This window comes from Sphaeramia orbicularis, chromosome 19 (assembly GCF_902148855.1).
Source record: "Sphaeramia orbicularis chromosome 19, fSphaOr1.1, whole genome shotgun sequence".
NCBI classification, from domain to species: Eukaryota; Metazoa; Chordata; class Actinopteri; order Kurtiformes; family Apogonidae; genus Sphaeramia; species Sphaeramia orbicularis.
In genome coordinates, this window is record NC_043975.1 from 2,473,747 (window position 1) to 2,494,911 (window position 21,165).

At 41.9% G+C, this 21,165-nt stretch overlaps 1 protein-coding gene across 2 annotated transcripts; it reads right to left on the reverse strand.

The window, feature by feature from the left end:
* Window positions 1–632: 632 nt before the first annotated feature.
* On the reverse strand, window positions 633–18,151 carry dpysl4 (dihydropyrimidinase like 4). 2 transcript variants are annotated; one of them, XM_030121648.1, is made up of 15 exons: window positions 17,776–18,151; window positions 13,932–14,020; window positions 13,097–13,281; window positions 12,633–12,797; window positions 11,535–11,596; window positions 11,311–11,391; window positions 11,142–11,210; window positions 10,214–10,334; window positions 9,981–10,137; window positions 8,932–9,073; window positions 8,676–8,760; window positions 8,506–8,591; window positions 8,236–8,415; window positions 4,260–4,425; window positions 633–3,100 (listed from the first exon to the last, which is right to left on the reverse strand). In XM_030121648.1, the coding sequence occupies exons 1-15, from the start codon at window positions 18,082–18,084 to the stop codon at window positions 3,009–3,011; spliced, it is 1,989 nt and encodes a 662-aa protein (XP_029977508.1). In that variant the 5' UTR covers window positions 18,085–18,151; the 3' UTR covers window positions 633–3,008. The 2 variants fall into 2 exon arrangements, with proteins under 2 accessions (XP_029977508.1, XP_029977509.1); XM_030121649.1 differs by lacking the exon at window positions 17,776–18,151 and adding an exon at window positions 14,850–15,034.
* Between the last annotated feature and the right edge of the window lie 3,014 nt (window positions 18,152–21,165).

Genomic DNA, 21,165 nt, shown 5'->3' on the forward strand with positions numbered 1-21,165 from the left:
AACGATGAGATGAAAGAAGACAAAAGACACAAGAAAATCATCGAAGCATCTAGTGGCTGTCAGTGGTATTACAACTTGAACCTACTTCCATTGGCTTCATTTTAGAGCTGAGGTTATTTCCATGTTTTTGGAAACCTAATTTACCCAAATGTCTCCTTCAGAACTGGTGTTGCTTTGAGATCTTTTACAACTAGTACACAATATTGACCACAAATATAGCCATTCCATCCGTTAGCCCATTAGCATACACCTCTGAGTTAATAACCCATTGAATCAGAGCAGACGCTTCCGTTCAAAACCAGAAAAACCCATTTTTTACATCTCAGTTTTTTGACTGAATTTCCACTAAACCCACGCAAGAGTTATATTTGTGTGTTCAGCCAAGTTTCCTGTTCCTCAGATTTCGGTGATTTGAGGGAAGGGTTTGGAATCACAGAAGAAACAAGCACAGAAACACGCTGAGGTCGACACCAAAGAGTGACAAAACCAACAAAACTGGAAAATCAAAGCGTTTCTTGAACAAACGTCTGTGCATGTGTCTCTGTTTTCCTGCTGGCTTTACATCGAAGGATTTGACAAAACCGCCAAAAAAACCACTGGATCCGAGCTCAAAACAAACAGACACCTGGTTTTGCTTCTCTTCATTTTATTCATGCAACTCTCATCACAACAGGAAGTACATTTAAGGACAGAGAGACAACAGCAACTGCCACAAAACGACTCTGAAAAACTATCGACCAGCAGCGCCTCGGCCGCCATGTTGGATCAGAGGTCTACGGAGGTCATCCGAGACATCGCATCAGAGCTTAAATCTACGGAGTTGAACAAGGACTCCATGATCAATCAGAGGAATTTATTAACATTTATTAACGACACCATCTCAGGTCAAAGATCTACAGAGTTTATTATATTAAGGACGTCTTGTCAGATCAGTGGTCTACGGATGTCAGCGAACATGCCGGTTTGGATCAGAGGTCCACAGAGTTTATCGAAGAAGGCATGTCCAATTGGATTTCTACAGAGTTGATTAAAGACGTCACAATGAATCAGAGGTCTGCAGAACTCATTAAAGGCCCCATATTCGGTCAAAGTTCTACGGAGATTATTAAAGACCTGTCAGATAAGAGGTCCATAGACGTTACTGAAGATGTCATTGTGGATCAAAGGGGCACAGAGTTTATTAGAGACACCATGTTGGACCAAAGATGTGGTGTAGATTAAAGGTCTACGAAGTTTATTAAAGACCTGGCAGATTAGTGGTCTATGGATTTGATCAGAGATACCAGGTTGGATTGGACGTCTACGGAGTTTATTAAAGACATGGCATCAGGTCAGAGGTCTCCAAAGACATGATGTTAGATTATAGGTCTACAAAGTTTCTAGTTTAGTTTGAAGGTCTACACCTGTCAGATCAGAGGTTCTACAGAGTTTATTGAAGAGACCATTGTGGATCAAAGGACACAGAGTTGATTAAAGACTCCATGTTGGGCCAAAGACAGAATTTACCAAAAACATGGTGTCAAATTAAAGGTCTACAATGTTTATTAAAGACCCGGGAGATCAGAGGTCTATGGATTTGATCAGAGATACCAGGTTGGTTTGGACATCTACGGAGTTTAAAGATTCCATGTTGGGCCAAAGACATGGTGTCGGATTAAAGGTCTACGAAGTTTCTAGTTTAGTTTGAAGGTCTACACCTGTCAGATCAGAGGTTCTACAGACATTACTGAAAGGTCTGTTGAGTTTATCAAAGATGCCAGGTTGACTCTGAGGTCTAAGGCGTTCAGCAGGTACACTATGTTGGATTGGAAGTCTATAGAATTTATCGAGGACGTGTCAGGTCAGAGGTCTACAGATGCTGCTGAAGACCCCCTTTGGGGTCAAATGTTGACATACTTTATTGAAGATGTGGTCGTTCTAAAAGCTTGTTAAACACATCTGGTCCAACCGAGGTCTACGTAGTTTATTGAAGACCTCACGTTGGATGGAAAGTCTTCAGTTTATTAAAGATGCCATGATGGATCAAAAGTCTTTAAAGACAGACTTAAAATGATCTCAGCTTTATGGTACTAGAGGAACATCAGACATGGCTGCCTTGGTCGCCGTGGTGACTGAACTGAGTCTGTACTACGATCACTGATGCTAATACTGCTAGGATACAAAACTTGTAAAAAAAATACAAAATGATCATGGTATCAAATGAAGTCCTTACAAATCAAACAGGTAAAAATCCCCTCAGAGGTCGATGTTTCACTGGTGATGTGGTGTTTGTCGTTTATTATGAGGGGGTGGAGTTTATTTCATCTCCTGTAGGGGCGGGGATGGGGTGGAGGTGGTTGACATTGCTACTGTGAGGCTAATACTGGATCTATAGCACCGTCTGATGGATGTAACGGGATGATACTCGTTGAAGATGCTTGTTATCGACTGAACTAAGTAGAAGATGCTGTGATGGGTTTCAACCATGAAGAAGCACGGACTAATGCGATCACTACGCAGCTTGAACACATGACTCTACCTCACACCGATGAACTGATGACAGAAAAAAATGGATCTAATGTTATACTGGAATATGTCATGACCATACTATTACAACATGTTTGTACGACTAAGAAACGGAGTTTATCTTCTTTATCTGTTGAACAAAGCACGAAGTAGAGAATACTGATACTTTCAATTTTAGAACAAGATTTCAACCTTAGTCTAAAGTGTGTAGGAATAAAATACGTCAAACTTGTATTAATACTGTTGATGGGTTTACTGCTGTAGGGTTTCATATCGGTACAAATACAATTGTAGGGTTGAACAGTAGAATTAGCGTGGCTTTATGGTAACTAAAGGTTGTAGTGTAATACTGTTCCAGGTGCAGGAGTTGAAGGAGTTGATGCGTGTTCTGTGTAGCGGGAACTGTTGACGGGTTGGTTTTACGGTTGTAGGTGCCAGTGTTATCTGTAGAGTGGGACTCGGGGTCATTCTGTCGAACATCCTCAAACCTTTTTGAACTTGTTTTAAGACAAAGATGTGATGTTGGATCGTCCACCGGGTGGCGCCACGATCTTCTGGGCGGAGCGTCGGGGTATGTGGTCGTCAATCTGAGCCCCTGGAGACGAAAAAGGACAGGAACCCGAGAAATGAACCATGAAGACGATACAAGAAGTATGGATGACAAGTAGAGGTACGTAGAAGGAATGGAATTATAGAAGAAGACAGTTTTAGACCGAAGAGGTTCTACCTAGAACCCTTCTACAGCCCAAGGGTTTCGTCTAGAACATACTCAAGAGGTTCCACCTAAACTTTTATAGTGTTCAAGGGTTTTATCTAGAATGTACCCAAGAGGTGCTACCCAAAACTCTAGTCTAGTCCAAGGGCCCAGGACATACCCAGGAGGTTCCACCCACTTATAGTCCAAGGGTTTTATCTAGAACATACCCAGGAGGTTCTACCCAGAACCCTTCTACAGTCCAAGGGTTTCATCTAGAATGTACACAGTAGGTTCTACCCAGAACCCTGGTCTAGTCCAAGGGTTCAGGCCATACCCTGGAGGTTCCACCCAATTAGGGACCATGGGTTTCATCTAGAATGTACCCAGGAGGTGCTACCCAGAACCCTAGTCTAGTCCAAGGGTCCAGGACATACCCTGGAGGTTCCACCCAATTACAGTCCAAGGGTGTCATCTAGAACACACCTAAAATGTTCTACTTAGAACCCCTCTACACTCCAACGATTTAATCTAGAATGTACTCAGGAGGTTCTATCCAGTACCCTCGTCTAGTCTAAGGGTCCAGGACATACCCAGGAGGTTCCACCCAATTACAGTCAAAGGGTTTTCATCTAGAACATACCCACAGCATTCTGCTCAGAACCCTTGCATGGTCCATTGGAATCACCCATGAGGTACCCAGGAACGTCCAGAGTATGTTCTGGAGGTTCCACCCAGAATTTCAAGGTACCCAGGATATTCTACCCAATGACAGCCCAAGGGTTTCAATCAGAATGTACCCAGCAGGTTCTACCCACAACCCTAGTCTAATTCAAGGTTTTTTTCCAGAAGGAACACAGTAGGTTCTACCCAGAATCCTGAAATATTTCAAGGGTTTCATCTGGAACATACCCACAAGGTACGACTCAAAACCCTTTTGTAGTCCATGGGTTTCATTCTGAAGGTGCCCCAGAGGTTCTACCCTGTTCTAGTTGAATGGTTTCTTCCAGAGGGTACCAAGGACCCCCTACCCATAACCCTACATGTATGTGGACTCTACCTGCCAGGGTGAATCCTGATTGGTGGAGGTTTCGCGGTCCGGTGATGGTTTTCGGACAGGTGGGCCCCCTGGTGGTCGGAGTGGGCGGGACAGATTTAGTCATACTGATGACATCGTGGACCGGACCATCGTAGTTTCCGCGGGGGACGCCGTGAGCCTCGGCCATCTGACAGAAACAGGAAGCAGAGGGTTCTGATTGGCCGAGGATCACATGTGCTAATTACAGACCATGAGGGGGCGCCATTTTGAGACGGTCTTCCAATGTGTTCCACCATTTTGAGAACAGGCTTTTATTTGTAGTTGAAGTTTAATAACATATTATTTTCTGTGATTTGGCTCCAATAGTTTGTTTTAACATCATTATGTTTTAAATTCAACAAAACAACATTTATGTAAAAACAAAGTTAAAAAAGCAACAAAAGGCTCAGATTTTACAATTTATGTCCGAGTTATTTTTAAATGATGCCAATCCTCAGACCTTATTTTGTTTTTCTTAATATTTAAACTTCATTCATCTATTAAACTGTATTGAATTTTACTGATAGTGTTTCAATAAAATAAAACATTCTGCTCAGAATATGTAAAAAGTAGAACATGTGGACAAAAGTATTTGGACACTTTACAGAGCTGGACTACAAATACTAATGACAATGAAAACAACAGAATTTATTTTATGTTTAATAAAGTCTTTTATCATGTCCATTGGTAAATTTTTTTTAACGTTACCTACGTATTAATGCGTCACTTTCTTTTAACTTAGTTTATTATTATTATTATTATTATTATTATTATTATTATTATTAATTTGAAACGGTGAAAAAACCTAAATTACAGTAAAATAGATCACTCCTCCATTCATTGTTTGTTCAACATGAATTAAAAATTCCACCTGTTTGGTTTTACAGTGTGTTAATTTTCAGTGTTTCACTAAACATATGTGTAGTTTTAGTAAAGAAAGATGATTTTTTTAAAAACAACAATTTGTTCTCGGTTCATGTAACAGGAAAACAATCAGTTAAAATCGTAAATCATCCATAATTTTTTTTGTCCGTTGTGACCAGCTCTACTCAACTTTTATGTTTTATTTTGTAATCATCATGACTGTGTAAATGTTCTACTTCTATGTTTCTGAAATTTTTGTCACATTCTGATCATAAATAACTTGGGAAGAAAAAATCAAACCTATATTTAAATTATTTAAAAAATTGAATTAATGTTAAATGTCAATGTCATGATAATTATTCACAAAAAAATTATATATTTTTTTATCCATGACAATGATTTTCAATGTTCTGCCTCTGTCCATATAGTTTATAAACATCTTTTTTTAATATATATATATAATTTTATAAACTATATGGACATAAATATTGGGACACATCATGTCTCCAGCTGTTCATGAGGATCTGACAGAAAAACATCAATATTTCCTTATAGTTTAATGGTAGATTTTTCTTCCTCAGTTAGATGTGATGAAAGTAGATGGTTAGATTTCGAAAAAAAAAAATTATTTAGTCAGAGCAGGAAAAATATTTTAGAAATTTATAGGAAGAACATTTTAAATCAGAGTCATGGACAAAAAATTTAAAGAAAAATCAATGTTGAGAGAAACTCAGTCCAAACCATCTGAGTCATTTTAGAAACAAAGATAATTGAACCCAAACTAACCAATGCACTGATATTTATCCCATAATGTAAAACTATATTCTGACATTAGTCATTATTGTTTTGTATCCCAGACCCGTTAGAAAAGAAACACCTGAATTCAACGTGTCCGCATACTTTTGTCCACATAGTAACAGTTTGACTTTTAAATGTTTATTCAGACTCATTCTGAGCTGACGGTGACAAACCCGTGGAGGACGTCGCCCTCTGCTGGTTCTGTTCAAACTACACCCACCATCAGTCAACCCTCCGCTGACACTTGGGTTCAACATGCGGAAAAATGAGACAGAAAAGCAGTTTGTCACCGTCTGCTTTGATCAGCGATCAATGACCCGATCAGATCCGACACCGTTCGGCTTCGTTTCAGTTTAATTAGAGTCTGAACGTTTTCCGATCGGGTTCAATATCATCTGTGTTTAATGACTTTTTTTTTTATCAGACAGAACTTCACTCACAGTCAGAATAAACGGCAGTAAAAACATTTCACATCTGATATCGGAGCCTCAGACTAATTGGCGTCAGTTTGATACTAAACACTGAAATGATGTTTGAGCTGGAAACTGTGACAGGAATAGGAATTAATTTGTGATACATAAAAATACACCAGTGAATGAATGGAAATCTGAATGTTTAGCTCAATTATTTTGATCAGATACAACAAAAAAAGAATTCAGTAAACACACACAACAAATTCTCAGTAACACAATAAATCCATATCCTTTTCCATAACTCTGCATAAACTCATAAAGTCTGACCTCATGTTTTTAATCCTAAATGACTCCAATAAACACTCTGACTTTGACCTTATTTACATTTAAACCCAACATGTACTAAAAGGTTTCTCCAACACGAGTGGAAAAAATAAAAAAGTAAATGTTGAAATTAGGGATGGGAATCGCTAAGAATTTAACGATTCTGATTCCATTATTGATTTTGCTTATTGATCCGATTCTCTTATTGATTCTCATTGGGTGAGGGAATAACAGAGTACAAACAGGTGTTTGCATTAACTGTCTTTTATATTTCCATCTGCACAGAAAATAGAACATATACAGTGTGTATAAATAATAATAACAGATGATGCTGGGCCTGGTTGGGGGGGTGGGGGGTGGTGCAGTGAAAGTGAAACTAAACACGCTTACTTAAAACATGGAACCAGTTCCATTCGGCTCGGTTCCCATTGTTGTGCACTTCATTTCCTTTCCCCTACCTTCGGAAATTTGTATTTGGGTACGACATTTGTTGCCCGCACCGGAACCAGAACTGGGCCCAGTGTTCACTGTGCCGCGAGGTTCACAAGCGTAGCTAAGTATCGTATCAAATACGTGACATTCCTGTAAATGAGTCACATGTGGACGAATGTTTGAGCAGATTAGAGGGATTCTACCTTTAGAAGAAATGGAAGCTCTGACAGTGTTCAACTGGACCTGGTGTGGTCTGTTTAGACCTGGTCTGTTTGGACCTGGTCTGTTTAGACCTGGTGTGGTCTGTTTGGACCTGGTGTGGTCTGTTTGGACCAGGTGTGGTCTGTTTAGACCTGGTCTGTTTGGACCTGGTGTGGTCTGTTTAGACCTGGTCTGTCTGGACCTGGTGTGGTCTGTTTAGACCTGGTCTGTCTGGACCTGGTGTGGTCTGTTTGGACCTGGTGTGGTCTGTTTAGACCTGGTCTGTCTGGACCTGGTGTGGTCTGTTTAGACCTGGTCTGTCTGGACCTGGTGTGGTCTGTTTGGACCTGGTGTGGTCTGTTTAGACCTGGTCTGTCTGGACCTGGTGTGGTCTGTCTGGACCTGGTCTGGTCTGTTTGGACCGTTTCTGCCTCAACACCATGTTGACCACATTCTGACCAAAACAATGCAGCGTACGCGCATGCACAACGAAGGTAGAATCAAAAAGCAGAATCGTTAACAACGCAGGCAAACGATTCCAAGGAATCGAGCTACTGGGATTCGGTTCTCAAAAAGAACCGGTTCCCGATTCCCATCCCTAGTTGAAGTAATGTTGCAGTACAGTTGAAAATGATTCGACACAAACGCTTCCAGACTTAAAACCATTTTCCCACATTGATGCTTGATGTGAAACAGTGTATTAGGCAGCGAGCCGCGCACCTGTGAAATGCGATCTATGACACACTGAAACGCCATTAAACGGCTGACCAAACTATTAACCCTTAGGGGTCTGAGCCGATTTTGGCGGGCTGGATTTGGCCCCCAGGCCGCATGTTTGACACCTGTGTGTTAAAGGGTGAACTGGGACTCAACCACAGACTTGACTTCACTGTGTACTTGTTTATTGGTCACGTTTCCGTGGTTACCTTGCTTCGGGCCCTGATCCTCTTGTAAACGGTGTCGGAGAACGCCTTCCTGGGAATGAATCGTCCGGATCCCTCTGTTACGTTCAGTTTTCCGTCCTCCAGAACGACTCGGCCGCCGCTGACCACGACCGACGCCACGCCGCGGAACTCCATCCCCTCCAGGATGTTCACCTCCACCGTCTGCACACGCACAGAGGATGAACGCAATGAACGAATGAGTGAATAACTGACGAGTGGAGCAGGTCGAGTGTTCGGACGTCAGGTCGTTACCAGGTTGTGAGTCTTTGCGGAAACGGTTTTGGTTTCCTTCGGGTTCCAGATGACGATGTCGGCGTCGGACCCTACGGCGATGCGACCTGAACCGAACCAACACTGACTCTTAATAACATTCACAGATACGGTTATTTCAACTATTGGACAAATACGAGCTGGTCCGATACCTTTTCGTGGGTAAATATTGAAGAGTTTAGCGGCGTTGGTGCTCGTTACGGCGACAAACTCGTTCTCATCCATCTTTCCTGTGGACTGAACAAACAGGACTGGGATGAGACGGAACGTCAGACAGGATTTAAATAAATGATAAATGATGCGGAAAGGTTCATATTTAGTGTGTGTTGGTTGGGTGTAAGTAACAGTGCTGCCTCTATGTCCACAGACTGACTCCACCCAGGAAGGTCAAAGGTCATGTGATCTCACCACCGCCCGGTCCCAGACCACAGACAGCCTCTCCTCGATGCCATTGGTTCCTTCTGGGATCTGAGTGAAGTCGTCTTTACCGACGGCTTTCTGAGCCGTGGAGAAACTGGCCTGAGCGCTGCCGGTCACCTGGAGGTCACCGCTGGACCACAACAAACAACAAACAACAAACACGATGACGACAAAGAGGCGGGATCAGAAATGTGTTCACAGGCCTCGAAGAAACAAACGGAACAGAACAAGAGTTTATTTACATCAGCAACGGGATTCAACTAACCTGAACCTTCTGCATTCTTTTAAAAACTAGTATGGACATTGGAATGCTAACAGCGAGGTTTAGATTATGCTAACGATGCTAAGGTGAGGTTCTGTGTTGTCCATGTAAACAGTCGAGTTAAGTTCTAACAGTGGGACCAAGTACCAACAAAATACCAATGACTTTATATCATCTTAACCATGAAGGACAGGTACCTAACGATGCTAACCAGTTATCTGGTTAGCAAAAATTCAGCTCATAATCTACATGCTAACAGCAAGGTCAGGTACTAACTATGCTAACAGGGAGGTCAGGTACTAACCATGCTAACAGATGCTAACCATGCTAACAGGGAGGTCAGGTACTGACCATGCTAACAGCAAGGTCAGATCCTAACCATGTTAATAGGGAGGTCAGGTCCTAACTACACTAACAGGTACTAACCATTCTAACAGGGAAGTCAGATACTAACCACGCTACCAGGGAGGTCAGGTACTCACAATGCTAACAAGGAGGTCAGGCACTAACCACACTAACAGATACTAACTATGCTAACAAGGGAGGTCAGGTACTAACCATGCTAACAAGGAGGTCAGGCACTAACCACACTAACAGGTACTAACCATGCTAACAAGGGAGGTCAGGTACTAACTATGCTAACAGGTACTAACCATGCTAACAGGGAGGTCAGACACTAACCATGCTAACAGGTACTAACCATGCTACCAGGGAGGTCAGGTACTAACCATGCTAACAGGGAGGTCAGGTACTAACCATGCTAACAGGTACTAACCATGCTAACAGGGAGGTCAGGTACTGTGGCGTTGAAGGGTCCGGGTTGATGGGCGGGCTCATGACGTAGGCAGCAGCTTGGGCCCAGTCTTTGGACCAATAGTGCGAGCCGTCGGTGGCCAGGCTGGCTGTGATTGGCTCCCCGTACACGACCATACCTGAGGACAGATGGAATGGTCTGAGCGTCAGACACACACTGGATGAACTGACGTGTGGACGGAGGACACGGCTCACCTTTCTTCCTGGCCTTGGCGATGACATCAGCGGCAGGCTTACTCATCACCTTGGTAACGTAGAGTGGACAGTTGGCCTGTTTGGCGATGGTGATGGCCCGGTACACCGCCTCCGTCTCCACCTGAAACATCACACCGTGAAACCACGACAGGTGGAAACATTCAGCAGGTCAACCTCCGACAGGTGGACGGGGGTGGTCACATGACTTCAGGTGTGGGTTCATGTACGCTCAGGTGTGGGTTCATGTACGCTCAGGTGTGGGTTCATGTACGTTCAGGTGTGGGTTCATGTACGTTCAGGTGTGGGTTCATGTACGTTCAGGTGTGGGTTCATGTACGTTCAGGTGTGGGTTCATGTACGCTCAGGTGTGGGTTCATGTACGCTCAGGTGTGGGTTCATGTACGTTCAGGTGTGGGTTCATGTACGCTCAGGTGTGGGTTCATGTACGTTCAGGTGTGGGTTCATGTACGCTCAGGTGTGTTCAGGTGTTTTAAGATGGGAGTTCAGGTGTGTTCAGGTGCGTTCAGTTAAGTTTAGGTGTGTTCAGGTGCATTAAGTTCATGTGTGTTCAGGTGTGTTCAGTTAACTTTAGGTGTGTTCAGGTGCATTCAAGTGCGTTCAGTTAAGTTTAGGTTTAGTCAGGTGCGTTCAGGTGCATTCAGGCAACTTTAGGTGCGTTCAGTTGAGTTCAGTTAAGTTTAGGTGTGTTGAGGTGCATTCATGTGCATTCAGTTAAGTTTAAGTGCATTCAGGTGCTTTCGGGTGTATTCAGATGCGTTCAGGTACGTTCAGGTTCGTTCAGGTGTTTTCAGGTGGGTTCAGGTGCATTCAGTTAAGTTCAGGTACGTGCAGGTGTGTTCAGGTGCAATCAGGTGCATTCAGTTAAGTTTAGGTGTGTTCAGGTGCATTCAGGTGCGTTCAGGTGTACCTCCTCGGGGTGGGACAGAACGTGTCCTTCAGGTCCAGTGATGCCCAAAAACAGAAGCTTCTTTTGTTCCTGAAAAACATGTTCAGTGTAAAAACAGAAACTCGTTTATTTCGCATTCATAAGATAAACACAAATAAATGTAAACATGTCATTGGTCAAGCTGTATTACCTCATCGATGATGTCACCATTCTCAGCGTGGACCTGGGCAAGAGCTCCGAGATCCCGGAGGACACTGAACGCCTCATAGAGCTGAAAACAGATACATTAACTGTCAATGACATCGAACTAATACACAACGTACTAACACTACTAATGACAGTAACAAGAAAATACTACTACTACTACTACTACTACTAATAATAATAATAATAATGTGTCAGTGTTTTTTTTACCTGAGAGTCTGAACTCTGGTATTTGTCTTTGTAGGACATGAAGAACAGGAACGAGTTCACACCTGAAACACAAACACCAGTTTCAGTCCAAGAAACATCAAAAAAATAAAAACGAAACATTCCAACAAGTTAAACCAACACAATTTTATTTGATGTCAATTTTCTTTTTCTTTTTGTTTTACTTTCGTTTTTAATTGCGATTTTACTTCAGTTTAGTTCTTTATTTACAATTATTAATAGTATGATTAAAGGAATGACATTTTACTTTTTTAAACTGAATTCTTCCGTTTCCCTCATTTCCCTGTGCTCTCCATAAACTGTAAACGCTCTGTTTGGTCTGAATTCTGCATTCATTCGACTCCACAGCTCCATCTGGTTTGGAGCGCTGGCCCTTTAAATGCACAGGCGACACTTCAGGCCCCGCCCCCTCCAGGTTATTGGCTGTGCTGCTCTGTCCGTTCAACCGACAACTGAACATTTGAGGTAATTATGCCGTACTCTGAGAAATGTTTGTCAGAAGTCTGGATCTTATATGTGCGAATGTTGGAGAAATGTTTGTTGGAAGCCTTTAAAAATGTGTATAAATAGTTTTGTATGTTGTAAAATTCTGATTCCACTTTTATCTGTTTTTTCAGTTTAAATCATAAATATTTATTTCTCATCCTTTTCTTCAAATAGAACAAGAAAATACTATAAATATGTTCACAGACTTTAAAGACACACAGAAAACTGAAATAAATGTTAAAGTTACGGTTTAGTTTGACCTTTGACCCTGAAACCTGGTATAAAACATCAGTAAATGAAGGCCGTAAAACTCATTTTGTCTGAACGTGTTCATTTCTGTTCATTTTCAGTCGGATTTTATTCTTTTTTTTTAAAGTATTTTGTCATTTTTATGTTCTTTTTGCTTCTCGTTTTGGTATTTTTTTATTTTATTCATCTTTGTTCATTTTTCTTATTTTTATTCCAGGCTTTAATGGTAAAGTCGGGTTAACGTAGCTTCATTCAGTTTAGCTAGCAGCGAGACAGGAACAGATGCATTATGGGATGCATGGCAGACTGATGGGGACATGGTGTGACCTTTGACCTGTGTCTGACCTTTGTCCTTGACCAGACTCTCCAATTCTTCGTACAGTCCTTCGTGCCATCGCGTGATGTCGACGTGCAGAGAGTAGTCGCAGCACGCCCTCTGGTCCGCCGCGTCCCTCCACTGCTCAAAGGCAACCAGTAAACTAGTGCCAGGCTCCGGCAGCACGTGGTCGACTGGAGGCAGAGGTCAGGGGTCAGAGGTCAGGGGTCAGGTTTACACTGTCATGATCAGCAGAGATAAGTCTGTACAAACTGTAAATACTACATTACCCATGAGCCTTTGAGGTCAACATGGAGTCGCAGCAACTGTGCATTAGTTCTAACATCAGTGTTAATGGTGGTCTGTTTGGACTGGTGGTTCTGGTTCTGGTCTTACTGATGGTTCTGGTTCTGGTTGTGGTTTTGTTCTTACTTATGGTTCTGGTTCTATTCTTAGTGATGGTAGTGGTTCTGGTTCTGGTTCTGGTTCTTACTGATAGTGGTGGTCCCCCCTGCCAGTGCGGCCCTGGTCCCCTGGTAGAAGTCGTCTGCTGGACTCAGTCCTCTCTGGGGGGCCTGCAGGCTGGTGTTGGAGTCCACCCCTCCAGGGATGACCAGCTGACCGTAGGCGTCCACGGTCCGGACCCCCGCCGGGACCACCAGGTTCTCCCCGATCTGTCTGAGGGGGCAAAGCACAGTCCAGGTCAGTCCAGGGGAGTCCAGGTCAGTCCAGGTCAGCCCAGGTCAGTCCAGGTGAGTCCAGGTCAGCCCAGGTGAGTCCAGGTCAGCCCAGGTGAGTCCAGGTGAGTCCAGGTCAGCCCAGGTCAGTCCAGGTCAGTCCAGGTGAGTCCAGGTCAGCCCAGGTCAGTCCAGGTCAGCCCAGGTCAGCCCAGGTTTGTCCAGGTTCAGTCCAGGTCAGCCCAGGTCAGCCCAGGTGAGTCCAGGTCAGCCCAGGTCAGCCCAGGTGAGTCCAGGTCAGCCCAGGTGAGTCCAGGTCAGCCCAGGTCAGCCCAGGTGAGTCCAGGTCAGCCCAGGTCAGTCCAGGTCAGCCCAGGTGAGTCCAGGTGAGTCCAGTTCATCACAGATGTGAACACCTACACCTGCAGTGACAACACTTCACACATTCATAATTTCAGTCGAGTGGGTGACGTCCCCTTCCATCCAAACATGGAGAAAAATGAACAGAAAATGAAACAAAACTCAGGACAAATGAACATCATGTACAAAAATAACACAATCACAGATCGAAGAAAAATGAACCAAAATTTTAACGAATGAATGAAAATGATCCGATGAAATAAAACCTGTGGACAAAGTGCTTGTGTTTACTTGATGATTCCATCCTCGATGTATACGTCTGCGTAGAAGGACTGGTCGTCATTAACGATTTTTCCTCCTTTGATGATCAGACGGTCGCCCTGGAAACAGAACACAAAGGATTCTGGGTAAAGTCGGCCAAGTGTAAAAAAAAAAAACCCAAACCCAACAGACTATGAACCCTATGATTCTTGTTCATTTTATTGGATATTTTATTCATTTTTCATTAATTTTGTTCAATATTTTGCCCATTTTTCTTCATCATGTGAATTTTATGACTATTGTACACATTGTTGTTGATTTTTGTTATTTTAATTGCATATTTTGTTCATTTTTCATTCATTTTATTTAACTTTTTTGTAGATTTTTCTTCAAATTGTGGATTTTTTTTTTTGCTTACTAAGCAATTTTTTGGTTTATTTTCCTTAACTTTATTGCATAGTTTGTTCTTTATTTTTAATCATTCTGTTCCATATGTTGTTATTTTTTGTTATGTGTTCATTTTCTTTAAAATATGGTTTAATTGCTTTCACAACCTTAAATCAGCTATGACTGTTTTCATTTTTTTCTTTCCAGCAGATGGACATGCTCAGTGAAGTGGATCTGAGGTAATAAATGTGGTTTTTGTGTTTTTAATCAACAGTAAATGGATGATATTGGTTTAATTTCAAATGAGGACATGACCCTTTGAATGAGGAGGACTGTATGATTATGATTATTATTATTATTATGATTATTATTATGATTATTATTATTATCATTATTATTATTATTGTGGTCCTCATGGGGTTCACTAGTGTTCATCTATTGATCCACATCCATCCCTCCATCCAGGTTTGATTGACAGGTGGAGCTGCAGCATCAGCCTCGCCTCCACCCGGCCGGTTAGCACGGCTCGGCTCGGCTCGGGCCGGCCCGGTTCTGACCTACCGCGGGTCTCTGGCTGCTCTTCTTCATCCTGGTCCTGATGCTGGTCCTGGTCCTAGTCCTGGTCCTGGTCCTGATCGATCCCTGATCCGTTAGCAACACCCAAACCAGTTCACGAGCGCGCACACCGTATTGTCCGGGTGTGACGTCAATATGCGATAATGAAGGGCTGACTTCCGGTTGCGCGTTCAAAAATAAAAGTCCGTAAACCGCGCCTTTTTGTAGTTGACGGAATTTACTGCTAAAATAAGATCAAATAAAACATAAATTCAACCAGAAGTCACTCATAAGTACTAAATAATTATATTTTATATTTTCTTGGTTAATTATTCAGGTTTGATTAAATTTTACATGAAACGAATGTCTGATACTTTGATGGTGACTTTATTTTGGAAGGATCTCCCTGGAAGTGTTTAGAGGTCTACGCTGATTGGCTGACTGTGTCCATGACAACGAGAGGAGGGTCACAGCAGACATGGTACAGATGCACTGATTTACACCCAATCCACACATTAATGTAATTAATTTAAAATAATTAATAGAATAATGTTTTATAATTAATTTTATAATGAAAAATCATTTATACAGACATGTTTTGACTCCAAATGTTTCTAAAATGTTAAAGATATTAAATCATTTCTGTAGACAATAGTTTTAGACAATATAATGACAATAAATACTGTTATTTTATTAATGTTGAATGAAGTTTGCTGATGCTGCTTCATATCACTTTTGCTATCATCATTTATTTAATTATTTATGTCCCTTTTCAACCAAATATCCAGACAGAGCTCATGGAGTACCGAAAAATATGAAGTCACTGAAGTAATTTCTACAAAAACAGCATCAAATCAACAGAAAATGGACAAAATAAGAAAAAAAAAAAATCACTGAAAAATCAACACTTTATCATCTATGTAAATACATTTTTCAAACAAATCAATGCATAACTAGAAAAGCACTCAGAGAGCGCAGACCTCTGCCAAGACGGATCTGCCCCCCCTCCCCAGATCACCACTAAAATTTAATCATTTCTTCCTTGTGCCAGTATCAACATTTCCTGAAAATTTCATCAAAATCTGTCCATAACTTTTTGAGTTATCTTGCTGACAAACAAACAAACAAACAAACCCTGGAAAAAACATAACCTCCTTGACATAGGTAACCAGATAGAAACATATGTAAACCACAAAGAAACATATAAACCAGAAACATATGTAAATGAAAAATGTGTGGTAAATGGGATTTTCAATGTTAAATGTAAATGTCCACAGAGTCCACATTCCACAGTGGATGTGGACAATTTAGTTCCAGATACAAGAGACTGTTCTAAGCTACAGGAGGATCCAATTGGAGGAGAATCAGAGTTGTTTTGAATTTTTGATTAATTTTTGAAAATTGTTCAGTGATGACAGATGGAAAATTGTAGATGTTGTGACCTTGCTGTGACCTTGAACTTTGTCCTACTGGGACCAAAATGTACTGGGTTGGTCCCAGGGCCTAGGCCTATCTGTGGGGAAGATTTGGGAAAGATGGGTGGAAGAGTTTTCCCCAACAGTTGCTAGCAAACAAACAAACAAACAAATACACAAAGCAAAGTGATCACAGTATCTCCTGGCGGAGGTAAAAACCTCAGCCTGGAAATGAATCCATTGTGGAAGTATTTGAATGTGTAATACCACTGTCGGCCACTAGGTGCTACCTTATAAAGCCCTGGCTCCCATAGACTTACACTGAACTTCTACATAAAAACATCACCGTTAGTTTTTATTTCCATTATTTCAGGTCAAATAAAGGCTTTGACATCTGCTGAGTGTGGCTTTTGGAGTTTCAGTTTATTCAACAAAATGCATTTTTTGTGTTTTACTATAATTGCAGTTAATATGTTCCACTGAAGAAGACTGTAAATGACTTTGTTACACTGTATTTGATGAAACTAATTATTTTCCAGGTCAGTTAACCTCCTCAGACCCAACTATGGGTTTTCTGTCCACATTTGTGGACAAGAGTTTCACAACTTTATACAAAAAAAAAAAAAGAAAAGAAAAGAAAACTGTCCACAACAAAGGACATCCCATAAAAATTTTAAAAACTGCATCTGAAAAAACTGTTGGATCATGATGTTTCCAATACGGGCACTGAATAAAAAAACAAACAAAAAGAAGCTGGTACTTTGCTGACATTTCCTGGGTCTTATGAGGTTAATTAGCACTTAGCATTAGCTCACCTCTGACCCCTTGGGCTCACACAGTTGTGACCCTTAATGTCCAAATATGGTCATTTCTGACTCCAAAAAGCCAACATGGCCGTGACCAAATTACAACAATTCAGAAACCAGACACCTGCGATCTGATTGGCTGATGTATTTAGTCATGGTGCGAAATATCCGAAAAATCACCCTATAATACTGTTTTTGTTTGTTTGTTTTTTTCCCATTGTTTTCTGTCTTTTTTTTTCCTTCCTTTTTTTTAACTGGCACGAAGCGTGGGAAAAATATTACAGAAGAGTAATTTAGAAATACATTTGGAGACACGGTGGAATGTTTAAACACAACTATTACAACTGTCTGAAACCAAATAAACCAAAAAAAAGACATTTGAAATGTAATGAAAATATTGAAACAGAAAGAAAAACAAACAAATAAATAAATGAATTAATTAATAAATGACTAAATGAATGAATGAATGAATAAATAGATAAATAAATAAATGAATCAGACTGGACAATAGAGCACAAAGGACTAAGGCAAGAAACAATTAAAACAGCAAGCACTTAGATAAACTCAATTATTTGTTTGTTTTGTTTGTTTTTTTTGGTGCTAAATATTCGTGTCATAAACAACCCCCCCCCCCATGACGACCTATAGAGTGGGCGTGGCCTCTGCTGTTTCCTGTTTCTTCTGTAAGCTCTGAAAATAACTCGACCAAACCTGTTTCTTGTTGAAGGATGAGGGGAACACCATGGTCTGTCCTGATGGACCTCCTGGTCCTGGTCCTGGTCCTGGTCCTGGTCCTGGTCCTGGTCCCGGTCCTCCTGTTACCTCGGTCCGGTTCCTGGTGTTTCCTCTTCGTTGGGACTGTGGGCTGAAGGACTCAAAGTTGAGGGTCTTGTTCTCGAAGGCCCCCTCCACGTTACAGAACATGCCTCCATACTTCATCCTGGGCCGAGGGGAGTCTGAGCCCAGTTTGGACAACAAGGAGGCGCAGTCCTCCTCCTGAGACATCCTCCTGTCAGACATGATGGAGGAGCTGAGTCTGCACTCCTGCTGCTCCTGTAGACACAATGAACAAAGAGGAAGAGGAGGAGGAGGAGGAGGAGGAGGAGGAGGAAGAGGAAGAGGAGGCTGGGTTGGGTTAAGACCTCAGGCAATAAATGAGGAGACGAGAAGAAGGAGGAGGGAAAAGGAGGTCAGCGACAAACGAGGGAAGAAGAGTGACATGGAAGTCAGAGGAGACGAGGAAGAGGAGGAAGAAGGGGAGGAGGGAGAAGAGGAAGAAGAAGAAGAGGAGGAAGAAGGGGAGGAGGGAGAAGAGGAAGAAGAAGAAGAGGAGGAAGAAGGGGAGGAGGGAGAAGAGGAAGAAGAAGAAGAGGAGGAAGAAGGGGGGGAGGAGGAGGAGGAGCAGTTTTCTGTGCTGTCACCATCCGACACTTTTTGCTCCGTCACTTGTGGTTTCCAGTCGTCTTCTGGTCCGAACTCTACCTGGAAACATGGAGACTGAAGCAGCAGAGTCCTGTCTGGGATTTATGTGAATACGACGGCAGAGAAGAAGAGAAAAGAGACGACTGAACTACAACTGAACTACAACTGAACTACAACTGAACTACAACTGAACTACAACTGAACTACAACTGAAACTACAACTGAACTACAACTGAACTAAAACTAAGCATTTAGAAAAAAAATAAAATACTAGCAAACCTGGCAAAGCAGATTTATGAGTTCAGCACAGTTTATACACAGGGTTTTACAAAAGTGGAAAAGAGACAAATTAAAAACACACGATTACAATTAAAACATAAATAATAATCAATTCAAACAAAGTAAAAGGTCAGAGGTCAGACAGAAGCCTGTCAGTTGAACAGCTGTTTTCAGCCTGGACTGAAACACACAGAACTGAAACACACAGAACTGAAACACACAGAACTGAAACACACAGAACTGAAACACAGAACTGAAACACAGAACTGAAACACAGAACTGAAACACATAGAACTGAAACACACAGAACTGAAACACAGAACTGAAACACAGAACTGAAACACATAGAACTGAAACACACAGAACTGAAACACACAGAACTGAAACACAGAACTGAAACACACAGAACTGAAACACATAGAACTGAAACACAGAACTGAAACACACAGAACTGAAACACATAGAACTGAAACACATAGAACTGAAACACACAGAACTGAAACACAGAACTGAAACACACAGAACTGAAACACATAGAACTGAAACACACAGAACTGAAACACAGAACTGAAACACAGAACTGAAACACAGAACTGAAACACACAGAACTGAAACACAGAACTGAAACACAGAACTGAAACACACAGAACTGAAACACAGAACTGAAACACACAGAACTGAAACACACAGAACTGAAACACACAGAACTGAAACACATAGAACTGAAACACACAGAACTGAAACACAGAACTGAAACACACAGAACTGAAACACAGAACTGAAACACAGAACTGAAACACACAGAACTGAAACACAGAACTGAAACACACAGAACTGAAACACATAGAACTGAAACACACAGAACTGAAACACAGAACTGAAACACACAGAACTGAAACACAGAACTGAAACACACAGAACTGAAACACATAGAACTGAAACACACAGAACTGAAACACACAGAACTGAAACACATAGAACTGAAACACACAGAACTGAAACACACAGAACTGAAACACACAGAATTGAAACACACAGAACTGAAACACAGAACTGAAACACACAGAACTGAAACACACAGAACTGAAACACATAGAATTGAAACACACAGAACTGAAACACAGAACTGAAACACACAGAACTGAAACACACAGAACTGAAACACATAGAATTGAAACACACAGAACTGAAACACAGAACTGAAACACACAGAACTGAAACACAGCTGCACCTGTTTAGTCCTGACTCTGGGACCAGCAGAAGACCAGTCCATGAGGTTCTCAGACCAGACCAGACCAGACCAGACCAGACGGGGGGCAGTAATGGCTCAGATGGTAGAGCAGGTCCTCCAATAACCGAAGGGTTGGCGGTTCGAATCCCACTCTGTCCATGTGCTGTTGTGTCCTTGGGTAAGACACTTCCGCCTCCTTGCCTCCAGTGCTGCTCACACTGGTGTGTGAATGTGTGTGAATGTGTGTGAATGTTCGGTGGTGGGAGGGGCCGAAGGTGCAGATTATCAGCCACGCTTCTGTCAGTCTGCCCCCCCCCCCCCCCCCCCCCCAGGACAGCTGTGGATACAGATGGAGTTCACCACCAGCAGAGGGAGGATGTGAGAGTGACTGAAGAATGGATCCACTGTCTGCACTGTGTATGTGTTCATAGAAAAGAACTGTAGAAAACTAATCCATTATTATTATTATTATTATTATTATTATTATTATTTTTTTTTTTTTTTATTTTTTTTTTTTTATTATTATTATTATTATTATTATTATTATTATTATTATTGACCAGTCCCTGAGGTCCTCAGCTGTTTTACAGTCTGTTCTCTGAACCACAGGACCCCAGTGCACAGATCTGAGCACAGGACTGATGGTGGTCCTTCCTGGTTCTAGTCTGGACCCCAGCAGCAGTGTTCTGGATGTTCTGCAGCTGGTTTACAGTCCAGTCAGAAGACCGGTACAGTGGTCTAACCTGGCCCAGATAAATGCATGGATAAGTCTGGTTTAGACTGGTTTAAACTGGTCTAAACTGGTTTAAACTGGTTTAAACCTGTGATTCTACCAGTGTTTGTGAGATGGTCAAAGGCTGATGATGTCATTGATTTAATGTGTCTGTTAAAGTTTAGGTCTGAGTCCAGGATTAGCCCTAGATGTCCTAGATTTTAACCTGGTTTGTAGCTTTTGGAGGAACAGATTCCAGATGACTGCTGATACTTCCTCTGGGGTTTTGTGGAACAACGACAAGGACTTCAGTCTGGTCTGAGTTTAGCTGGAGAAGGTGGTTTTGCATCCACACAGTCATCTGTTGGAGGGTTAGGGTCAGGGTCAGGGTCAGGGTTAGACTGGTCTGTTGGAGGGTCAGGGTTAGACTGGTCTGTTGGAGGGTCAGGGTTAGACT